The sequence below is a fragment of the Mercenaria mercenaria genome, unplaced genomic scaffold, assembly GCF_021730395.1.
Source record: "Mercenaria mercenaria strain notata unplaced genomic scaffold, MADL_Memer_1 contig_4711, whole genome shotgun sequence".
Classification (NCBI taxonomy): Eukaryota; Metazoa; Mollusca; class Bivalvia; order Venerida; family Veneridae; genus Mercenaria; species Mercenaria mercenaria.
This window is the reverse complement of record NW_026462961.1, coordinates 16,104-41,120: the sequence shown is the minus strand read 5'-3', so window position 1 is coordinate 41,120 and position 25,017 is coordinate 16,104. Positions and strand designations below refer to the sequence as shown.

The following is a 25,017-nucleotide window of genomic DNA, read 5'->3' as shown; positions in this document are numbered from 1 at the left end:
GAATTAAATCAAATATAAGTTTTAAGGCAGATACTTGACCCATTTACATTAAAAGATTTATACATTTTGATGTCTGCGTTATGCTTGACAGCTGCAACTAACCAGCTATGGATAGATGTTTCAGTATCAACCCAAGGTGTTCCAAACTCAAGTAATCTTGGATATTCGACGATATCGATTCCAAGAATTCATTCCATATCACTGTTAGATCCTGAAGTAACGGCGCTGACCCCGTTCCTCTGAAATATATATTTCGCTAATTTTTAAACCGAAAATTAAATACTGGTTACCTAATATATGCTAAGTGACTTGTGCATTTGTTAAATAAGGGAGCGTGGATATTGTATGTATTTTATTTACAACATTGAACATGTTACTTATTATCAAATAAAATTACATGCTGTAAATTATTTTGCTTACATGGTATACCAATGTTAAAAGTCAGTAATGTCACAGTTCTAATACTGTTCAACACTGATCCTAAGTACATGCTTCTGCAGGCCTTAATAGCTTATAATCAACTACAAACCATTAGATTCTTTTATACAAGTATAGAAACACTGAAAGCTAATGCTAGCCAAACACATGTCGGCTTGTTAGGCTGGACCCTCAAAATGTATGGAGCCGACCGTGGAATTACCGACTATTGATTTCCACACAAGGTAGCAATCTGCATAGAAATTCTCTGAGAGAGACAAAATTAGATAAAACTAAAACCTTTACAAAATTACACCACTCCTTGTGTTCATTATGTAAAATTAGTCAATTCGCAACTAATTCAAGGGTCATAACTGTGGTGTTTTTCAAACAATCTATGAACAATATTGCTATCATAAATTATTTCCAAATTAATTTAGACGTATACCTTCAGAAAGGCAGTAGAATTCTATTAACATATTATATCCTTGTATTCCTTAGTCTTGCAATGTCATATGACAGTTTATTAAACGTCAATGAGCTTTTTAAATATTTGATGTAATTAGTTTCCAGTTACGGTAAGTATTTAGTTCATACTATACACAACAGACTGATAATGGATACGAAGATCTGAGAAAGTTAAACATTATGCAATTATAGTGCCAAATCTACCTTGCTGCTTATATTATGCACTATTAAGATGAAATTTTGTTTTTCTTAATTAGTTTGTAAAATTAGATAAACACATTGTGTATCAATTAGAAAATAAATGTGCGTATACCCTTGTTTCTTCATGGATTTTATTCGTGATGTAATTATGTCCAAAAAAGACTCGTTTGATTCATTCCATCGTGTGAAAGAAGGAACTGTGTTTTGTTCCTGTGGCAGTTCTGCATCTTCCTCAGTCGGTTCGTCATTTTCATCAGCATGTTCCATACACCATTCAAATCCTTTAAGTACATAATCAAATACTTCTATCACTCTCTTAATAGTCATTTGCAGTCATATGCACATAATTTAGAAATATAGCTGGATTATAGTTGTATGTGTAACGAGTCAAGATCCTTCAGTTTAGAATTTAATAAAATCAGTGACAGTAAATAAAAACATCTCCTCTAATATACGGAAAATAATTATGAAACAAAAAGAAGTATGGACCAGGTTTAAACTTACATTATATGGGCAAATTACTAAACTCACTAATACTGTTGATAAAGCACATATGCCTCAACTATATCCTGACGGCCTTTGTTGAATACGTAAACTACTGAACAAGCAACACTTTTGCGATGGGAAATGATTGCTTCCTCTTTTATTTAATGACCAAAGACACTCAAGAAGTATGACTGCTGATGTCCAAGTGTTTTAGGAAACCGTTTTCTATCTCAATGTAACTTCAATGTGATCTTAAATTATTACGTTCTATCTGAAATAATTCGGCAGTGATCTACTGACATAGGCAAAAATCCTTTCAGGTTTACTGTGACATTATGTATGCATACAAACCACAAACTGATAGCCAAGAGGCCATTTACTGAACAGAATCTATCATGGTATCACGTTTGAAAGAGGAAGATATCAAAAAGTCTTAGCGTTTTTCAGTTAATGGTGTAAAAATGTTCAAAGCAGTAGTCATTGTAGCTCTGCCTTTTGACCTACTGCATCCACAGACAATCACCATTATGTGACCGCAACAGACCAAAGCATCTTTCAGGTTCAACCGGACTTTGAACTTAACTTTTGACCCAACAACCTTCTTACCACAAGCACTCGTTGTGTTTATTTTAATAGTAATATGCCAATTACTTATGAATAGAATCTGTAAAAAGATACTATGGAAGCACAGAATGCACCCAAGCAGTGTAATAGCAGACTCGGTTTGATTGAGTCTGTTCATGAGAGGTAGTGGAAAGTGCAACAACCCTCACGCTCCCTAGCAACGGCTTAAACAGAACTCTATTACCCGTGAACATTGAATGGACTCCATGACCTTAAAGACAAGAAAATATAGCAACACTGAATCCAAGGAAAATAACAGCAGACTCGGTTTGATTGTGTCTGTTTATGAGAGGTAGTGGTAGTGGAAAGTTATTGATTGGAAACGGTCTTAGATACCGACTGACTGAACGACCATAAGAGCAACCGACAGCTGAAAAGCAACATACACCCTTTTCGTCAAAAGAGGTAATAATACGGAAACAATTGCCATTGTAATGCATGAAAGGTTTAACAAATCCGAGATAGTTAGAAATTATACTTGCAATATACTGAACAAAAATGCTAAAGCAAATAGTTTTAATAATTGATGCGTCTATTCTCTACAACAGCTACACTTATTTAACAGCCAATACGGCTTAAGTGTTTAAATGTAGTACTTACAGGTCAGGCAAAGATACAAACATATTAAATACAGTCTAAAACTGTATTTCTAAGTCCTTAATACAGACAAAAACTATTTGAAAAATGTACATTTCAAACAACATTTGTTTATATCACTAACTAATGTTTAATTAAGTCTAATTACTTAAAAGTAACGTCCAACAATTCGATAATAAAGTGAAGTGGCATTTATTATCTTAAACTGAATACATTTTTGCTTTTAATAAAACGTCACTTTTATGAACAGCTGCTGTAGTACATCACAGATAAGATAAGTAAAAGTATGATTATATTGATCTGTATTATCTATGCCTAGGTCTGGATTTTTGTTCAGAATGTTCAAGCAAACATTCTTTCAAACTTTATAGTAAATATATTCCTCTCATATAAACAATAGCTATCATCAAATGTTTTAGGCATGGAACTGAGACAAGTGACCGTGGCCGTGTGGTCTACGTGTCAGCTTGATAAAGTCAACACTTGACACAACTTTTATGAAAATCCTTCCGGAAGTTTAAAATATATCGAGCGAAAATGAAATAAAACTATTTGACCTTTGCCCGCCAAGAGTGTCCTTCATCTTAGACAATGTGACCTTAGCCATTCGCGTCATCTCTATGGATTAACAAGGGATGTTATCTTTATCACGATCCTTGAGCTATTTAAAATTATGAAGCTCTTTGATATTAGAACTCCAAGAGTGACCTTGACCTTGGACCAAGTGATCTGGGTCATGCGTTCTGGCCATCGTCTTATTGAAACGAACAACTAATGCTTGTTTTAAGAAAATCTTCAAACAGTTATGAAATGGACACGAACGTTATTTATGAAATAATTCAGGCCTGCAAGAGATTTATTGTCTGCTTTACCATGTTTTTGAGTTTAGATGTGTAAAAGGTGGTAAAATATTTAAGCACCTCAACTATGAACCACATGAATGCCTTGTTTCATTTATTCCAACATGTTCACTGAGATATTAAGATAAAACCTTTAATGAAATGCAATCATCCGAAAGGATTGTAACATTTAACTGACAGACACATCGAATTATGTCAGAACTGACCTTTGACCTCAAACAGTGACCTTGACCTTTGATCTAGTTTTTTCGCGAATCTTGTCCGATGATGATGATCAACATTTATATGTAGTCATTTGAAAATATTCTTATCTTTGGATATACAATGTTATAGTTAATATGTTGTTACTAAACTAGCCCTCTCGAAAATCTTTGTCATCAAAACCGGGTTACCTACTTTTAGCCCTTTAACTAGCAAACACAATTTTGTAACACGGGACTACTTTTGAAAAAGTGCATGCCCCTATACTGCTTCATTTGAATGGAAGTTGTAAGTGATATGTAGTAACTGGGCAAATGTTTAGTCAAATCCATCTATGAACGACAAAATTACAGACCGGACATGAAATCGGAATGGACATTCAATAAAGAATATTTACATTCGCCCTATTCTCTTCCATTGCAAATTGTGACGTTCATTTCGTATGAACAACAAAAGGAAAGGCGCGAAATTTACGTCATCTCTGTTTAGTGATAACCGACCGCTGTTCTGACGACATCCGCCTATAATCAGGGAGAACGTTCCTTAGATGACGTCGCAGTTATTCCGTGTGATGAACAGAAAGGCCGGAAAGCTGATTTTAATGTTAAATGCCACAAAATATGTGAAATTTATAATATTATCTTGTTTACAAATGGAAAGGAAATATAATGTAAATATATGAAATGAAACTATTTTGTTTTCGGTGTTCATGCGAAATGAACGACATAATAGGATCGGCTAATTAAAAATGAATCGCTAGCACGATTCATGGATTTGCCGATCCTATTCTGTCGTTCATTTCGCATGAACACCGAAAACAAAATTCATTTCTTAAGAGATAATTAAAAAAAATAGGATGGATAGATGACAGTACTTCCTCTAAATATTCTCTATCACTGTGTGCAATTTGCATATATTCCTTCAGTAGCTTTAGAGTTATGCCCTGGACAAGAACATTCAATAAAGAGAGATAACAACTAGATGTTGTCCATGAACACAGGTGCCCCCACTCTTGCATAGTGTATTCTTCATCAAATTATGTTGAAAATCGTTGTTTTACTGATAAATTTATGATAAAAACATTCGTCTACTATTTCTGATACCGGTTTCCTGGCTTATAAAAAAAACCGGAATTCCCGTCAGCGAGCACCTTGCAAACATCACGTGACAGTGAAAGAAAATAACACCAACCATGAATATCAATAGAGCGCACATGTAAAGGTATCGCACAATATTATGACGTTTTGAAATATAAACAAACAAAACAATAACATAAAAAGAAGTCAGTACACTTAGTACGTTTACGATGCAGTCAGTTATTTCTCGTTGGCTGAGCGATTACGGTAGTCGTATTATACTTTTTTTCGTCGTGAATTCGATTCCCAGACCCATTAAATTTTGTCTTTAAAACTGTATTTAATTTCTTTTTTTTAAATACGATTCAATGAAGCCAAAACAAGTTAGAAAATCTAGTTCTAACATGTTCACGAAAATTATAATGTCACAACTGACACGTAACTATGTTTAAATACACTCTTCTTTATATGATCTAATATTTTTTAAAGCTTTCCTGTGATTTTTTAAATCTGTATGGGCTAGTTTCATAAGGTTTATAACAATTACACTTCCCTTTAATAAAAGCATTGACCGGCCATAATTTCAGGATCGATTGATTTAAAAATACTACCAATTTTATAAGAAAATAAGAAACAAAACAATAAATTAGAAACCAGAGAAAAGCAAACTTACACAAAGTATGTAATGCAAACTAAAAAACAATTGGAGATCGAACTCACGACGAAAATGTATAATACGAATACCGTACCCGCTCGGCCAACGAGAAATCAGTGACTAAATCGTAAACTTAGTGTATCGACTTAATTTTATGTTAATGTTTTGTTTTCACTTCTAAACGCCATAAAACTGTGTGCTACCTATAGTCCGGTTTTGAGGTCAGCGATGCTTTTGTATTTTTAATAATGGAACGGCCCGTTGTTTTGGTAATGCTATTCAGTACGATAATGATTCTTACCTAAGTAAGGCAACATATTTCCCTAATCGGACTAGACGAGTCTATAAATTGAACCATCAAACTGTATGCGCAGTTTTGGTTTGCTGCCCACGTGATGACAGCGTCTAAAAATACTGTCGCGTCTCGTTCTATATTTATCAATGTTTACAGAAATAAAGCGTTGCAACGGTTTATAAAAGTTCATGAGAAAAACTGCAGAATCTCGAATGGTTCCGAAATTCTGAAAACTATAAACTGGTCAACTATTATGTTTCATGTAAATATATAAAACAGTGGTAGCATTTTTCCTTTCGGTGATAAATTATTTTAAAAATCACAAGTCACAATGTGTTAGTCGCTTTAAGGTCCTTGAACGCAACATATCGTCATGACATGCTGATCATACGTGCAAAGTTTTATCGAAATCCATCCATGAATGACAAAGTTCCAGACCGGACACGAAATCGGGATGGACATTTAATAAAGCGAGATAATATAAAAAGTAAGACGGGTAGATTTATGGTATCTGTATATTGCATTTTTTCTAAATGTTCTCTATCATTGTGTAAAATTTGCAAGCATTCCCTTCAGTAGTTTTAGAGTTATGCCCTGGAAAAAAAAACACTCAATAAAAGGAGATTACTAAAAATGGAAGGATAGGCTTATGGTTCTTGCATATGATCCATGATCATGTCATGCTGATCACTGGTGATAAGTTGTTTTAAAATCCATCCATGGATGACAAAGTTATAGACCTGGCAGAAAATCCGGACGGACATTCAATAAAGGGAGAAATTCAAAAAGTTAGAGGGATTAGTTTAAGATTGTTCCCGCGACACATTGTCATGTCATGCTGATCATAAGTACAAAGTTTTATCACAATCCATCCATGAACGACAAAGTGTCTGGGTCGACACGAAAACGGGAAGGGCATTCAATAAAAATAAAGAAAGATAATTCCAAAAGTACAACGGTTCATGAATAACAAAAATGCAGACCAGACACGAAATCAGGAAGGGCAAACAAACAAACGCACGGACGGACGGACGCTGCACTACTATATGCCTCCCCCACGGCAGTGGCGTGTGCGAGGGGTGTAAAAAAACACTGTATCATAACAGATAAGAAGAAGAACTTGTTTAACGGTTATTAAACTTTTAGCTTGTCTTGCCTGTAAAGGGGTAAAGGGAAACCATTAGCAACAATAAGAGCTAGAACTTTATATGGTGCTTCAGACCAAAAGTGTAAAAGGTCCAACAAGTGGTTAATGAGAGAAGTTTATTAAATATTTATCTTTTTAGCTTTGGTGGCTCTTATTAGGTGCGAAACTATTTGAACAACCTTCAGCTACAGACCAAGTTGCTGAAGATCCACCAGGTGGTTCATGAGAAGACGTCATTTGTAAATTTATCTGATTTTGTTTCTGGTGGAGCCTTAAAGGGTTCTACCCTACCAATTTGAACAAATCCGAGAAAGAACCTATCAACATCCTACAGACCAACCCTAGTGAAGAACCATCAAATGGTTCAGGAGAAGAAATTGTTTAAATAATTATCTTTTTCAAGTTCTGGCGACTTCTAAAAGGGACTAAATGGAACTATTTGAACATAGTTAAGAGAGGACTTTATAAGAATGCTTATTAACCAAATTTAGTAATGATAAACCAAATTGTTGGAGAAAAGTCATTTAATGGGGTTCTTTTTTTCTATTTTATCTCTGATGGCTTTTAAAAGGAGCCAAGCAAAACCATTCGAACACAGTTTAGAGATGTCCATACAAGTACGCTACACATCAAGTTTGATGAGGACCTTTCAGGTGTTTTATGAGGAGAAAAGGTATAAATGTTTTATACAGTTTTAGCTATCTTTGCCCCTAAAAGGAGCCAAGCGGAATAACTTGAACACACTTGCGAGGTCTATACCAGGATTAAACTGACCAAGAGGAGGGAAGGTCCAACAAGTGTTTCATGATATGTCGTTTAAATGTAACTTCCTTCTTCCTTTTAAGCTCTGGTGAGCTCTAAAACAAACCAGACAGAAACACAGAGGTCCATAAAATGTTACTACCTATAGACCAAGTGTGGCGAAGATCCATCAAAAGGTTCATGAGAAGAAGTCGTTTAAAGGGTTTGTTTTATTTTCTAGCTTTAGTGGCTCCTAAAAGAGACCAAGCGGAATCATTTGAACAACCTCAGAGAGGTTTATACCAGTATGTTTCATACAAGGTAGGTGTAATTCAAACCAGCTGTAACAGTTAAAACATTAGACGAAGGAAAATGTACGATTGACCATCGAACAATACTTATTGCACGTCCTGAAGAAAGATAAGGTGAGCTAAAAATATACATTCACAAATGCATAAACAAACAAGACACGACACTAGAATTATTTTAAAACTATCTGCATTATTACTAATCAGAGATGACTTACAGTAGATATTAGACGTTCATGGAATTTTATCGAATAAACATACTAACCATCAGATGCATCCGGACCAACTTCTTTGAAAGCCTTTCGCGCCAAAGACGCAGAAAATCCTTGATCAACCAGAGCGTTAATAAAGTCAATCTCGGTATCAACATTCAATTCATGCGCCTGGTCACCATCCACAACTTCTTCTGGCTGTGCTTTTTCAACTTCTCCGTCGAGTTCAATTTTAGCTTCCACCATAGCAGTATGCAGGTTATCTATTCATTTGTAGTTGTTGACAAAATAATTTCTTTATACATACATACATCAAACATACAGTCTGTTATGTATCCACGAACTAAAGTTTTCAAGCACATCTAACGAGAATCTTATAACTACATTGCCTCAACCTAGATTTTTAAAATACATCACTTTCTATGCGGAAGAAGCATAGCATGAGAATTAAGCACTAATCAGATGTCGACAAACCAAAATGAGTCATTTTATCTTGACGCCTCGTAATTATTAAGAAGTTCTTAAAGCCTTTAATATTTAGTGCTAGACTTTGACACCTTCTGCAAACTAGATTCTGAGATATATAAATACAATTTATTTAGTACGGGGGCCAAAGATGTCTACTTGCCCAGGTGAGCTAAAAATGTTCCCATGAAAAATCTCCTTCACATTTTTTATTTTGAAATTGCTTGCCCTGCCGAACAATTTGGTACCGAGGGGAAAAAGTGTAGAGGGGTGCATGGTAGATGTCTTTGGCCCCCGTACTAATTACTTTGCTGCTTATCATGTAGAATAAACAAGAGCTCGTCGAACAAGAAATACCCACTTGATGCATTCAGTAATTGCACAAGGAACAGAAATTATATGCTCACTGTAAACAAAGGTTGTACTGTTTTAGTTCAATGTGACCTTGACCTTACACCGATTGACCTAAAAATCAGCAGGGGTGATCTGCTGGTCATGAGTAACCTCCCTGTTAAGTTTCGTGATCCAAGGCCCAAGTGTTCTCAAGGTATCGTCCAGAGTGTTTAACTGTTCCGGGTCAATGTGACCTTGACCTTTGGCCTACTGATCTCAAAATCTATAGGGGTCATCTACTAGTCATGACCATCCTCCCTATCAAGTTTCATGATCATAGGCCCAAGCATTCTCAAGTAATTGTCTGGAAACGGTTTAAATGTTCCGTGTCACTGTAACCTTGACCTTTGACCTACTGACCTCAAAATCAATAGGGTCATCTGCTGGTCATGATTAACCTCTCTATCGTCTTTCATGACCCTTGACCGAAGCGTTCTGAAGTTATCGTCCAGAAACTGTTTAACTGTTTCTGGCCAATGTGATCTTAACTTTGACCTTATTACCTCATAATCAATAGGGGTCATCTGCTGGTCATGATCAATCTCCTATCAATTTTCCTGATCCTAGACCCAAGCCTTCTTATCGCCCGGAAACCATTTTACTGTTCAGGGTCACTGTGACCTTGACCTTTGACCTACTGATCTCAAAATTAAGAGGGGTAATCTGCTGGTGATGACCAACCTCCCTATCTACTTTCATGTTCCTAGGCCCAAACAATCCTGAGTTATCATCAGGAAACCGTTTAACTGTTCTGGCTCACTGTGACTTTGATCTTTGACATACTGACTTCAAAATCAATAGGGGCCATCTGCTGGTCAACCTCCCTTTCAACTTTTTATGTTCCTAGGCCCAAGCGTTCTTGAGTTATCATCCAGAAACCGTTTGACTGTCCAGGGTCACTGTGACCTTGACCTTTGAAATACTGATGTGAAAATCGATAGGGGTCATCTGCTGGTCATGACCAACTTTCCTATCTCTTTTCATGATTCTAGGCCAAAGCGTTTGAGTTATCATCCGGAAACTGTTTAACTGTTCAGGGTCACTGTGACCTTGACCTTTGACATACAGATCTCAAAGTCAATAGGGGTCATCTGCTGGTGATGACCAACCTTCCTATCAACTTCTACATTCCGAGCGACCGACATCTGCAAAACAATATACCGCTCCTTCTTCGAAGGGGGGCATAAAAACAAAGTCGAGCAGAAAAAATCTTCCGGATCTAAAACTGTATAATGTTTCATTCAGTAAAGTTCAAACCTCTTGTGCAATCACTTTTTACAGCCGAAAGAAGTGGATAAATAAGATGTGAAGGCTCTTCACTCGTCCCAATTTTCACAAGCTCTCGTTGCAAAATGACAAGTTGATCGGTTGTGAAGTAATTTAGGTGTCGATATTTCTTTCTTTTCTCTTTAATAAACTCCATCCATCTGTCAAAGCAGGATTCCATAAACCCAGCAAGTTTCGGAATAATATCTTTTAATTCTTCTGTCTCTGACTGTCGTCCCTATATAACATCAATCCATCAATTTCGGGTCGATTTTGTGTTTTTTTATCTAGAACTAGTATTTATAAACAAAGATCCACCATTTTCATATTTTGTTAAAAATAACTCAAAGACATATCAAACTGACAATTCTTATACTTCTTCAGACATGTTATTGTAACACGCTATCTACGAGTTCGTCCCAAAGATCAGAATACGTTTATTAATGCTTCCAAGCGAGCCCCCACACCCCCAACCCATATCTTAGAAATATCTAAACAAAATGAAGACACAATTTTCAACTTCAATATCAATTGGTCGGCAGCAAACGCTGCTGAAAGTGAATTATTAACGTTGTGTTATTAATGCTAAAACTCAAAATTCTAATTGAAACTACCCGATAAGACTAAAAATCTCAACATTTACACCAAAAGCAAACAATTTAATATGCTATTATACAACTTTCAGTAAGTCCAGAAAAACTCACCTCTAAAACTTGTAGTAAGTCAAGTCTAAAATATGTGTGTAAAACACGCACGCCCGCTAGGCTGAAGGACAAAGCGTTCTTCAGTTATCTATAGGAAACCGTTTTCAGTCTCAAGATCACTGTGACCTGGATGTTTGATCTACTGACTCAAAAAACAATAGAGGTCATCTACTGACCACAGAAAATAATCCGCTGAAGTTTGAAGCATGAAGGCAAAGCATTCTTCAGTTATAGATCCGAACTGTTACGTTGATCTTTGGCCTACTGACCCCCAAAACACAATGGTCTTGTTATGACCACAGGTAATCATACTATGAAAATAAAACAGTGGAAAACCACACGTCGCCAAACACGACATAAATGAAAATGTTGCATGCTCGGTTTGACTGAGCCTGTTCATGGACGATAGTGGAAATGCAAGCTACCGTCTACGCCCACTAGCCACAGGTTGAGCAGAACTCAACATTTACACATATACAAGTACCAGAATACAATTTTGAGACATCGGCAGATGTATTTATACGGCGGTGCACATGGAACCTTCAATGATGCACAGAGTAAAATTCCATGAAAAGCGGCGTATGGTCCCCAGATAAAAAAAATGGCTTTGCCCTAAACGAGAAAACAATGGGCAGGACTAAACAACTGAAATTTAGCGAGGGGATCTGTGGTTATGGAGCCTGAAGTTTTACGCCTCTAGGCCTAATTATTGTCGATCGAAAACGGACAGGTGGACAGACGGACGGACGGTTCGACTACTATATGCGTCCCCGTTGAGGGCATAAAATTCATTCTGAGACATAATGGCAGAAGTTGTGCTGTGAACTGTACAGCTACCTTCACGTTCAGTGAAGTATGACAGTCGTGCAAAAATGCAAAATTATTGGCATGTAAACTGTCGGCAAACCTTTAATTGTGACTCGGTTTCCCCAAATTCGAGGATAGCACAAACAGGTCTCCCTTGGTCACAGAAGAAACAGGCCGTCCAGTTCTTGAAAAGAACACACCCGGCAGAGCATAACTTTACATACACGTTGCTTAGTCTCAGTGCACCATCGAATATCTAAAAGAGAAATAAAATCCATGTTCCTATAACCGATTTCTACTGATCATTTCCAAGTCCCATGAAAACTGAAACAAAGGCCAGCTTTAAATGTTCTTCGGATTGCAACTAAAGTTAAAAAGTGAAAACTGGTTGTTTTTTATTTGTAGCAGAAACGGCCATGACCTTAATTCTAGAAATCCAAAAACAAACTTAAGCTATTTCTTTAAATAACTTGTTATATACAAAGTTTGGTGACAACACGTCAGTCTAATCTTAAATTATTTACTATCTCTGAAATTCACAAGAACCAAAAAAAATAAGTTCTTTGAATAATTGTTACCTTGACACCACAAACTAGATGACTAAAATGTATTAAATCATGACAGGGATCTTAACTGCTTCCCGTCCATGCTCAAAATTCATACACTAAGAAAGATGAAAGGTACTATAGAGCTTCGCCGTAGCTAATATGGTCACTGCTAAGTTTTGTATAGTTGGGAATATGCAACAAAATGTAGTTATGGCGACCTTCATCCTGACCCGCCTTACCATGCAATCAAAACATTTTTTTCTATAATCTACTTAACTTTACTCAATTTTTATGTCAATATATGAATCTAAAATTGAGTAATGAAGTGGAGACTGTTTTTATGTAGTTTTAGTAACAATTACCTTAACCTTGATTCCAGCGGCCCATCCGACAACCCAACTGAACGCAATACCAAAATCTTATAACCAGTGTTTTTAGGAAAATCTGGTTACTAGTAAACCGCAATACAGTGTTACTTCCGAAAACCGGACCTTCTGAAAACCGGAAACCTTTGAAAACCGCACGAAACTCAAGGTCCCGTTTTTTTCAGTTCTGATTTCTATTTAGCTTTAACTTCTGAAAACCGGAACTTCCGAATTCTGAAAACCGGACGATTTTTGAAGGACTGTTTTCATTTCAACACTAAAATTGACTTCCGAAAACCGAACAGCAAAATTTTTGCTGGATTAAAAGTGTCACCTGTTAATCCAAAAAACGCTGTCAACATGTTCTTTTGTTTATCTATAAGTGGCGCGCATTTATTTGGGCACACTAGATAATCACAATGATCATATGATGCAAAAATAAAGAAGCAATCAGTGGTAACTTTCAGTTGTATTCAATTTATGAAAACGTGATAAATTAAATATCTTACCTGTGAAAAACTTTCTTAATCTTTGAACGAAAGAAAAATAGGTGTTTAATTGATTTAGTTACATCGATTAAACTGTTCATTGTCAACGTTAATTATATGTTGAATTCGGGACTCCAAAGATGGTAAAATGTAAATGAAAAATGTTTGCGTATATGCTATTATTAAAGGTGTGTTGTTTGTTTTTATATTTGTTATTTATGTATTTTTATCCTTAATGTTTGTAATTAATTATAAAAATTATTCAATTAATTATTTACTTTTGATAAAATTGTAAAATTAAAAAGGATAATAATCTCCTTCATCCTACGTGTAAGAAAAATAACTTGTGCACCACGTCCACAAATATAAAAACAACTTTCAAACTTCTGAATTCCGGAAACTTCCAAAAACCGAACTTTTAGGCTGGTCCGGAGGTCGTTCGGTTTTCGGAAGTTACACTGTATAACCTAAATTTGACTGATGTGAATTAAAACGAGACTAAACAAAACAGCAAAACGTTCACCCATTTATCTAGGCTATACATTAATTTATGTGAAAGTCTCTTTGAGTGTAATGCAACGGGCATCCTTCTGAATAATTAGAACATAATTTTAATTTTTTCTATCGGACGGGTACAAACAGTGTCCCCTGTGGCCGAGTGGTTAAGATTGCTAACTTTGAACCACTATCTTGCCCGTCCCTAATCGCATTTGGTTTGAAACCTCGCGTAGCGTGTAGCAAAAGCCAACCATTTGACGATTTGTCGGCGATTTTACCCAGGTACCCGCCTATGCCTAAACTAATGCGAGGCGCCCGGAGTCTTCTTCTATCATCAAAAGTAACTGCCAGCTTCCCCACACGAATCAGAGTTGGAGGACGAATGATTCCAGACACAATGTCTTTTATGAAATCGTGCCTCGCCTGGGGATCGAACTCACGACCCCGCGATCCGTAGATCTGCACTCTCCCTACTAAGCTAAGCGGGCGGGTTTAAATGAATTAAGAGGAAGGTCATCAAAGGAACATTTTTTTATGAAAAATGGTTTAAGAAATTTCGTTTGATGATTTTTATATTGCAGCTGTAGTTACCATGTTATCAAAAGAATCAGAAAAGAATGAACAATCATGATAAAGAATCATCCAAAATACATAGCAGTTTCGTAGAAGACTTTTAAATTTCGTGCTGCCTACATAAAAGGAAAAAGAGACAATTCCATCTGATGACAACGCGTTTTACAAATCCGATTTATTTGAAAGATCTTTGGGAAAGGTCCTGCAAGTTCTTATGGTATAAGTATAAGAAATACTTACCAATCCCCACTTGCAGACATGCTTTTTGGCGAATTGGAATAATCTGACTAATACTCATAAGGAAAAGTGACCACATCCCCTTACTGCCATGTTTTTGGCAAATTTGAATAACCTTGGAAGAGCATTTAAGAAATTATTTAAAAATCTGGCCAGAAGTTTCTGAGAAAAAGATTTTTAAAAGAGTCCACTATTCACATGATACCGTATGCAGGTTCAGGCCTCTGTGACCTTGACGTAACTGACCCCAAAACAATTAGGGTCATTTCCTTCATAAGCCCAATTATGCTGTCAAGTTTAAAGGTTCTGGGTTAAGTGGTTCTCAAGCTATCTGGTGGAAATTGTTTACAACGTTCAGGCCCCTGTGACCTTGACCTACTGACCCATAACACAATAAGAGTTATTTAATTCATAAGCCTAATCATGCTACCAGGTTTGAAGGTTCAGGGTCAAGTGATTCACATGTTGTCGGATGAAAACCCTTTTCAAGATTCCGGCTCCTGTGACCTTGAGCTTTGACCTATTGACCCCAAAGACTATAGGGGTCATCTACATCATACGTCAAGTGGTTCTTAAGTTATTTGGTGGAAACCGTTCACAAGGTTCATTCCCCTGTGACCTTGACCTTTGACTTACTGTCCCAAAATACTATAGGAGTCATTTACATGATAAGTCCTATCATGCTACTAGGTTTGAAGGGTCCTGATCAAGTGGTTCTCAAATTATTAGGCGAAACCGTTTACAAGTTTCAGGCCGCTGTCACCTCGACGTTTGAGCTATTGACCCCAAAACTATAGGGGTCATCTACTTTATAAGCCAAATCATGCAATCAAGTCTCGAAGTTCTTGGTCAAGTGGTTCTCAAGGTATCTGGCGGAAACCGTTTGCTCTAAGTTCCAACGCGACACACATGTGCAAAGCAATATATCCCAGCTTCTTCGAAGTGGGGCGGGGGCAAAAACGTTTATTACCATTGTAAATTTCTCTACGCTTTCTGCCCCTTTGTCAGAGTTTCCTGCGACTAACATCAAGCGGCTTTGCAAGTCTTGGAGGTTTTCATAATTGTAATTCCTGGTCTCCCTTTTCCCGTCTTCTCCAGGAACTGTTAGTTTGAGTATATCCTTCAGTTGCTGGAATAACATTAACATTTATAAGCGGCATGCATTGTTAATTTTGGTCTTGAATAGACGAATAGCAGATACATAAACTGGATATGCGCTATAAACATAGGACACGAATGACTCGCTATTGCCATGTGTATTGCCATGGTGGTCATTTGTGCCAAGTCCTACTCTGCACGAACCTCTATCCGTGCATTACAATAGATGGCCCTAGGTCGCTAACCTAAGAAACACACCATTACAGTGTGAACATGTTGGACTTAGTGATTTCATGGACACAAATATTCTGGCCAATTTTCATTAGGATTGGACCAAAATGTGGTCTCTTGAGTTTAAACAAGTATTTCCTTTGATATGACCTAGTGACCTAGTTTTAACCCCAGATAACCTATATTCAAACGTGACCTAGATTTCATCAAGGCAATCACTCTGGCCAAATTTTATGAAGATTAATTCAAAAATACAGCCTCTATGGCATACATAAGGTTATTCTTTGATTTGACCTAGAGACCCACATTTTAAACCTGGATGACCCGTATTCGAACTTGACCTAGATTTCATCAAGGCAATTATTCTCACCAAATTTTATGAAGATCAGTTGAAAAATACAGCCTCTCACATACACACTGTTTTCTTTGATTTGACCTAGTGACCTAATTTTTGATCCTAGATGACCCTTATTAAACCTCGACCTAGATTTCATCAAATTTCAGGAAGATCAAGTGAAAAATACAGCCTCTATCGCATACACAAGGTTTTTATTTGATCTGATCTAGTGACCCAGTTTTTCATCCCAGATAACCCATATTCAAACTCGACCTAGATTTCATCAAGGAAATCATTCTGAAAAAAATTCATGAAGATCAATTGAAAAATACAGCCTGTATCGCATACGCAATGTTTTTCTTTGACTTGACCTAGTGACCTACTTTTGGATTCCGGATAATCCATATTCAACCTCGACCAAGAGTTTATCAAGGCAATTAATTCTGACCAAGTTTCATGAAGATCAATTGAAAAATACAGCCTCTATTGCATACACAAGGTTTTTCTTTGATTTGACCTAGTAACCTAGTTTTTTACCCCAGATAATCCATTTTCGAATTTGGCCTAGATTTCATCAAGGCAATCATTCTGACAAAATTTTATGAAGATCAATTGGAAAATACAGCTTCTATCAAATACACAATGTTTTTCTTTGCTTTGACCTAGTGATCTACTTTTTGATCGCAGATGACCCATAATCAAATCTGACCTAGGTTTCATCATGGAAATCATTCTGACCAAATTTCAAGAAGATCAAGTGAAAAATACAGCCTCTATCGCATGACCTAGTTTTTCATGCCAGATGACCCATATTCAAACCCGACCTAGATTTCACCAAGGCAATCATTTCATGATGATCAATTGAAAAATACAGCCTCTATCGCATACGCAAGGTTTTTCTTTGATTTGACCTAGTGACCTTCTTTGTGTACCTGGATTATCCCTATTCAATCTCGACCTAGATTTTATCAAGGCAATTATTCTGACCTAATTTCATGAAGATCAATTCAAAAATACAGCCTTTATTGCATACACAAGGTTTTTCTTTGATTTGACCTAGTGACCCACTTTTTAAACCAAGATGACCCATATTTGAAATTGACCTAGATTTCATCAAGGTAATCATTCTGACCAAATTTTATGAAGATCAATTGAAAAATACAGCTTCTATCACATACACAATGATTTTCTTTGATTTGACCTAGTGACCTACTTTTTGACCCCAGATGACACATATTCAATCTCGACCTAGATTTTATTAAGGTTTCAAGAAGATCAAGTGAAAAATACAGCCTATATCGCACTCACAATGTTTTTCTTTGATTTGACCTAGTGACCTAGTTTTTCATGCCAGATGACACATATTCAAACCTGACCTAGATTTCATCAAGGTAATCATTTCATGATGATCAATTGAAAAATACAGCCTCTATCGCATACGCAAGGTTTTTCTTTGATTTGACCTAGTGACCTACTTCTTGACACCGGATGACCCATATTCAAACTCGACCTAGATTTTATCAAGGCAATTATTCTGACCAAGTTCCATGAAGATCAATTCAAAAATACAGCCTCTATCGCATACATAATGTTTTTCTTTGATTTGACCTAGTGACTTATTTTTACCCAAGATGACACGTTTTCGAATTTGGCCTAGGTCATCATTCTGACAAAATTTCGTGAAGATCAGTTGAACAAGAGGGCCAAGATGGCCCTAGGTCGCTCATCTGAAAAAGACACCATAACAGTGTAAACATGTTTGACCTAGTGATTTCATGGAAAAAAATGACCAATTATCATTAAAATTCGAGCAAAAAATCTTGAGTATAAATAAGTTTTTTCTTTGATTTGACCTAGTTTATGTTCCCAGATGACCCATATTCGAACTTGAACTAGATTTCATCAATGCTATCATTCTGACCAAATTTCATGAAGATCAATTGAAAAATAGAGCCTCTATCGCATACACAAGGTTTTTCTTTGATTTGACCTAGTGACCTAGTTCTGACCCCAGACTACCCCTATTCAAACTTGACCTAGATTTCTTCAAGGCAACCATTCTGACCAAATTTTATTAAAATCCAGTGTAAAATGCAGCCACTATTGCATACACAAGGTTTTTCCGTGATTTGACCTAGTGACCTAGTTTTTAAACCCAGATGACCCATATTCGAAAATGACCTAGACTTCATCAAGGCTATATTCTGACAAAATTTCATAAAGATCAGTTGAAAAATACAGCCTCTATCGCATACACAAGTTTTTTCTTTGATTTAACCTAGTGACCTACATTTTGACCCAGATGACCCATATTCGAAACTGACCTTGATTTCATCAAGGCAATCATTCTGACCAAATTTCATGAAGATTAATTGAACAAGAGATCACAGAGTGATCTTGGCGCCCACCAATGTGCCATTTTTGAGTGTTCCAAATTTCAAGACTTATTGACTACCTCAAGGTCAAATTTCATTTCCATACACAACACTGTGCATTGGTCCAAATTCGAAAGCTGTAGCTTGAGAAATGTGAAAGTAGGTCACTAGGTCAATGTCAAGGTCAAAGTTTGTTTCGGTACACAATCCTATGCATGTGGTCTAAATTTGAAGCCTGTAGCTACAGAAATGTGAAAGTAGGTCACTAGGTCAATCTTAAGGTCAAAGTTCATTTCGGTACACAAAACTATGCAAGTGGTCCAAATTTGAAGGCTGTAGCTTGAGAAATGTAGAAGTAGGTCACTAGGTCAAAATCAAAGTCAAATTCTATTTCGGAATACAAAACTATGCATGTGGTCCAAATTTGAAGCATGTAGCTTGAGAAATGTAAAAGTAGATCACTAGGTCAATTCAAGGTCAAATTCTATTTCGGAATACAAAACTATGCATGTGGTCCAAATTTGAAGCCTGTACCTTCAAAAATGTGAAAGTAGGTCACTAGGTCAATGTAAAGGTCAAAGTTCATTTCGGTACACAAAACTATGCAAGTGGTCCAAATTTGAAGGTTGTAGCTACAGAAATGTGAAAGTAGGTCACTAGGTCAAAATCAAGGTCAACTCATGTCAAGGTTCATCTTGCCACTCAAAAATATACATGTGGTCCAAATTTGAAGGATGTAGCTACAGAAATGTGAAAGTAGGTCACTAGGTCAAAATCAAGGTCAACTCATGTCAAGGTTCATCTTGCCAATCAAAAATATACATGTGGTCCAAATTTGAATGTTGTAGTTACTGACAAGAACATTTTAAAAGCTTTTCCCTATATAAGTCTATAAGAACCATGTGACCCCCGGGGCGGGGCCATTTTTGACCCTAGGGCGATAATTTGAACAAACTTGGTAGAGAACCACTAGATGATGCTACATTACAAGTATCAAAGCCTTAGGCTTTGTGGTTTGGACAAGAATTTTTTCAAAGTTTTTCCTTATGTAAGTCTATGTAAACCATATGACCCCCAGGGCGGGGCCATATTTGACCCTAGGGGTATAATATGAACAATCTTAGTTGAAGACCACTAGATGATGTCACATACAAAATATCAAAGCCCTAGGCCCTGTAGATTTGGACAAGGGGTTATATAAAGTTTTTCCCTATATAAGTCATTATAAACTATGTGACCCCCAGGGCAGGGCCATATATGACCCCAGAGAAATAATTTGAATCATCTTGGTAGAGGACCACTAGATGATGCTTCAAACCAAATATCAAAGCCCTAGACTCTGTGGTTTTGGATAAGAAGGTTTTCAAAGTTTTTCCCTATATAAATCTATGCAAAATATAGAAATAAACAAAGGGCCATAACTCACTCATAAATTGTTGAACCAGTCTGATTTTCAGGGGGACACAACTAGGGTACCAATACATCATTCTGACAAAGTTTGGTCAAAATCCCCCCAGTAGTTTCTGAGGAGATGCGATAACGAGAAATTGTTAACGGACGGACGGACGGACGGACGGAATGACGGACGGACGGACCACGGACGCAGAGTGATTTTAATAGCCCATCATCTGATGATGGTGGGCTAAAAATACAGCCTCTCTCGCATACAGAAGGGTTTTCTTTGATTTGACCTAGTGACCTACTTTTTAAACCCAGATGACCGATAATCAAACTCATGGTAGATTTTATCAAGGCATTCATTCTGACCTAATTACATAAAGATCAATTGAAAAATACAGCCTCTATCGCATACACAAAGTTTTTCTTTGATTTGACCTAGTGACCTACTTTTTATCCTAGATGACCCATATTAAACCTTGACCTAGATTTCACCAAAGCAATCATTCTTATTTTAATTTCAGGAAGATCAATTGAAAAATATAGCCTCTATCGCATACACAGTTTTTCTTTGATTTGACCTAGTGACCTAACTTCTGATCCCAGATGACCCATATTCAAACACGACCTAGATTTTATCAATGCAATCATTCTGACCAAATTTCATGAAGATCAATTGAAAAATACAGCCTCTATCGCATACACAATGTTTTTCTTTGATTTGACCTAGTTACATACTTTTTGAACCCAGATGACCCATTTTCAAAGCCGCCCTAGATTTCATTAAGGTTATCATTTTGACTTAATTTCAGGATGATCAATTGAAAAATAGAGCCTCTATCGCATATACAAGCTTTTCCTTTGATTTGGCCTAGTGACCTACTTTTTGACCCCTGAAGAACCATATTCGAACTTGACCTAGACTTCAATTCATGAAGATTAATTAAAAAATACAGCCTCTATCGCATACACAAGGTTTTTCTTTGATTTGACCTAGTGACCTAGTTTTTGACCCCGGATTACCCTTTTTCGAACTCGGCCTAGATTTCATCAAGGTTATCATTCTGACCAAAATTCATGAAGATTGATTGAAAAATACAGCCTCTATCGCATACACAAGGTTTTCCTTTGATTTGACCTAGTGACCTAGGTTTTGACCCCAGATGATACACTTTCGACCAAAATTCATGAAGATTAATTGAAAAATAAAGCCTCTATCGCATACACAATGTTTTTCTTTGATTTGACCTAGTGACCTAGTTTTTGATCCCAGATGACCCATTTTCGAACTTGGCCTAGATGTTATCAAGGTCATCATTCTGACAACCTCAGCAATGAGTGAGCTAAAAACATAGACAAAAGTCCAACAGGAAAAGCCAAATTAAAAGAACAACACCCACGCAGCCGCCCATACAGCACTCCACATGGAAACGTGGGTTTTTGAAACCGAGACACGTATACAGTGGCTGAGCACGTGTACACAGTAACACCGACAAAGGTCATAATAACAAACAAGAAACAAACAGCACAAACATATATGAAGAAGGAACACATTAGGGTACAGGTCAGTTTACTGGCACCAAAGCTCACGTATTAAGCCCTACCATGTTCGTACATAACAAGACAGTGGTGTAAATGAAGTATTGCCATGCAATACAATGTCCCCTAATGGAAGGTGATTAATTATCTCAACTGCAGTATAACCTTAATAATTTGATATATGTCAACGTTGATGGATCACAGAGTTGACTGGACAGGAAATGAAACCCTACTGAACTCTTATCTCCATGAGTGACCTTGACCTTTGAGCAAGGGACCTGAGTGTTTCGCATGACACGTTTGTCTTGTTATGGGAAATATTTCTGCCAAGTATCATCAAATTCCCTTGATGGATGACAGAGTTACGGACCGGACAGGAAAAACCCCTATTGACCTTCGACCGTGACCCTAACCTTGGGGCTACGGATATTGATGTTGCGCAAGACAAGTTGTCTCATTATGGAAAACATTAGCGCCAAGTAATATTAAAATCTTTTAATGGATGACAGAGTTAAAGACCAGACAGGTAAAAAAATCTATTTACGTTTGACCTACAGGTGTGACTTTGACCTTTAAGCTAGGGGCCTGGATGTTGCAGCGACAAGTTGTCTGATAATGGAAATATAATGTGCTAAGCAATATTGGAATCCCTTTATAGATGGCAGAGTTCTGGACCGAACACAACTTTTACCGCTGAGTTTGACCTTAACCTTTAAGCAAGGGGTCTGAAAGTTTTGCAAGACACATCATCTTATAATGGATAACATTTATGCCAAGTAATATTAAAATCCCTTTATGGAGTGTTGAGTTAGAGATCGGACAGGAAGAAAGCCCTGTTGACCTTTCACCCCAAAGCGTGACCATGACCTTTGAGCTAGGTGTCCACAAGTCGTCTTATTATTGTGAACATTTGTGCCAAGTAATATTAAAATTGCCTTGATGAATGACAGAGTTATAAACCGGACACGAAATCTCGGACGGATGGACAGAATAAGTGAATGACGGATGGACGGAAAGGCACAATCCTATAGTCCCCGAAAGTGGCTTTCAGCAAGTAGGGGACTTTCAAAATTGCTCTCCGTCAGATGAATCCCTAGATACAGTTTTCATTTCCTAGCGTGATCCAGGCCTTTAAGATAGGTATCTGGTTCTTATACGCTACATATTGTCTTATGATTAATGTTTGTGCAACTTTATTTGAATATCAATCAAAACATACAAACGGAATATTTTATTGCCTTATAAATGTGACTTGGACCTTTAAGCTAGTGATAAAGTGTTTGGCACGTTGCACATTGACTAGATATACTGAAATGTTTATATATATCCATGCACGAATAGAAAATGTAAAGACCGGGGTAAAATAAAGTTACATCTTCGACCTCTCAGTGTAACATTAACCATTAAGCTTGAGATGTGGGTCAATTCCTTGTCTGATTATCATGCTTTTGTAATACGGCATATATCAATGCCTATTTACTTGTACGTCGGAAGTAGCATAACTAGAAATATAGCATCACTACATAACGACCTTATGTCGGATTTTAGAAACAGCACTGATATCTGAGCAACATCTTAAAATGTCTTGAGTATCAAAGCATGTAATTTTTTCATAATGGTGAAATAATCTGGCTTACTATCATTGACATTGTAGTATCTTGCAAAACTTTTGTCTTTGGCCAAGCATTTGAACCAATTGTGTATTCCCCATATTCGTTGCATGCCTCGACTTGCATCATTGACGTCACTTCCACCGACCCGTGTGCCCTCTGAATGTTGTCTAGCCATTGTAGATGGCGTGCTGTATCTTTCTGTATTCAAGAAGCATTACTTTCTAGCTAATGATTATTCCTTGAAAAGTATGGAAACGCATAGCTACTAAAGTCAGGAGTGGAACGATTTTTCGACGCTGGTGATACATCGAATAGCCTTATAAATATTGTTTTTACTACATTTTTTTCAGCGAGTGTTCGACATATTAGAGTAACATATATCTGACTGTTTCACAGTAATAAAGATCAAAATGTTATATTTGTCCCTAATAAGAAGCAAAATATCTAAAATTTAATTAAAACATTTAAAAAAACATACTTTTTTGTTTTACATGTAAGATCAAACTACCGTGAACACTTTATCTTACATTATCACTCTGGCTACGTAACTTCAATATTTCTTTTGGTGTCCACGTGGTTCTTACGCTGAAACTACCAAATATCCTCATCTTTTGTCTTTATATTATTAAAACTGGAAGAACTTATAGCACTGCCTTTCGGTAAATATTCCAACACGTTATTTTTGTGGCCATCACTTGACCGAGCATTTATACAGCCTTTGTAAACTTATCGTCTCATACTCATCCGTGATGAAACGAAGTAAAACAGGTCGAAAAAAATATAATTCTATCACTAAAATTCATAAATACTGAAGAAATATGTAAATAAAATGTAAGAATCAACTCTGTAATACAACTGACATCACTAAAATGTCGCATATACATGCACACAATTTTGATTATTTCAATGGTAACCGAAAAAGATGCAGTTAAACTATATTTAGAGATCATGTGTGTGTGCGCGCGCGTGCATGGGTGTGCGTGTGTGTGTGTGTGTGTGTGGTAAGGATTTTTGAAACGCAAGATTTACATCTGTCATGAACAGAAACATTTTCACTAACATCATCTTGGATATTTGGTGATTAGTTCTCATTATGATAAAAAGAACATGTCCTCTATAAATACCATATTCATCTAGCAATTTTGTCAGTAAATTATACCTTATATGAAAAACATTTATAAAAGCAATGACCTTTTGTTACTGATCAAACTGCACGTTCGTTACTAGAAATAACACTGAGAATACGTACCAATTTATCGGGTAAGGAAGGGTTCGCCTCGAGCTCTTTCCATACGTTTCTGCATAGCTGTAGTAATTCTTCAAAGTCAGCATCGTCTTTCAAATCGAATATCAGTGGGGCATATCCCGTTACAGCAGTGTGTAAACATTGAACTCGTGCAATGTTCATCGGTTCTTCACCAGCGGACATCAATGCTAGGTCTACAAACACTTTCAACTCCTTGAGCCCAGCTATATAAACAAAAACGTTGATGTGCCGTATTAATTAAATCGGCTGAACTACGGTCGTACCTGAATGATACAGCAAATTCAATGAATTCATACGTTTTGATATGTTTTACCCGATACATATCCAAGCATTTTTTATGTCTGATATATTCTGCTATTTAGTCAAACTTTGCACGTTCAAATCAATTAGCAAACATCAAGGCCATATTAGGAATATACAGGAAATACTTATAAACTTACACCTTTTCATTAATTTGACAGGAAACATTCTTGGAAATTATGAATTAAATATAGAACTATTCAATTGTTTACTACAGAAATGTTTTA

General features: G+C 36.6%; 1 protein-coding gene across 1 annotated transcript; it reads right to left on the bottom strand.

Annotated features, from left to right (window-relative positions):
• Window positions 1–517: 517 nt before the first annotated feature.
• Window positions 518–24,679, bottom strand: LOC128554093 (E3 ubiquitin-protein ligase rnf213-alpha-like). Its single transcript, XM_053535327.1, has 8 exons — window positions 24,473–24,679; window positions 23,248–23,421; window positions 15,603–15,761; window positions 12,024–12,179; window positions 10,404–10,650; window positions 8,342–8,551; window positions 1,199–1,367; window positions 518–521 (listed from the first exon to the last, which is right to left on the bottom strand). The coding sequence occupies exons 1-8, from the start codon at window positions 24,650–24,652 to the stop codon at window positions 518–520; spliced, it is 1,299 nt and encodes a 432-aa protein (XP_053391302.1). The 5' UTR covers window positions 24,653–24,679.
• Window positions 24,680–25,017: the final 338 nt, after the last annotated feature.

What these genes read in the sequence shown, in the direction of transcription:
- LOC128554093 (XM_053535327.1), bottom strand. Translation starts at nt 24,652, where the DNA reads ATGTCCGCTGGTGAAGAACCGATGAACATTGCACGAGTTCAATGTTTA. An exon ending in ATACTACAATGTCAATGATA is followed by an intron (nt 15,762 to 23,247) that starts GTAAGCCAGATT and finishes ATGTTATTCCAG; the next exon opens with CAACTGAAGGATATACTCAA. An exon ending in AAAAAGTGATTGCACAAGAG is followed by an intron (nt 8,552 to 10,403) that starts GTTTGAACTTTA and finishes ACAAATGAATAG; the next exon opens with ATAACCTGCATACTGCTATG.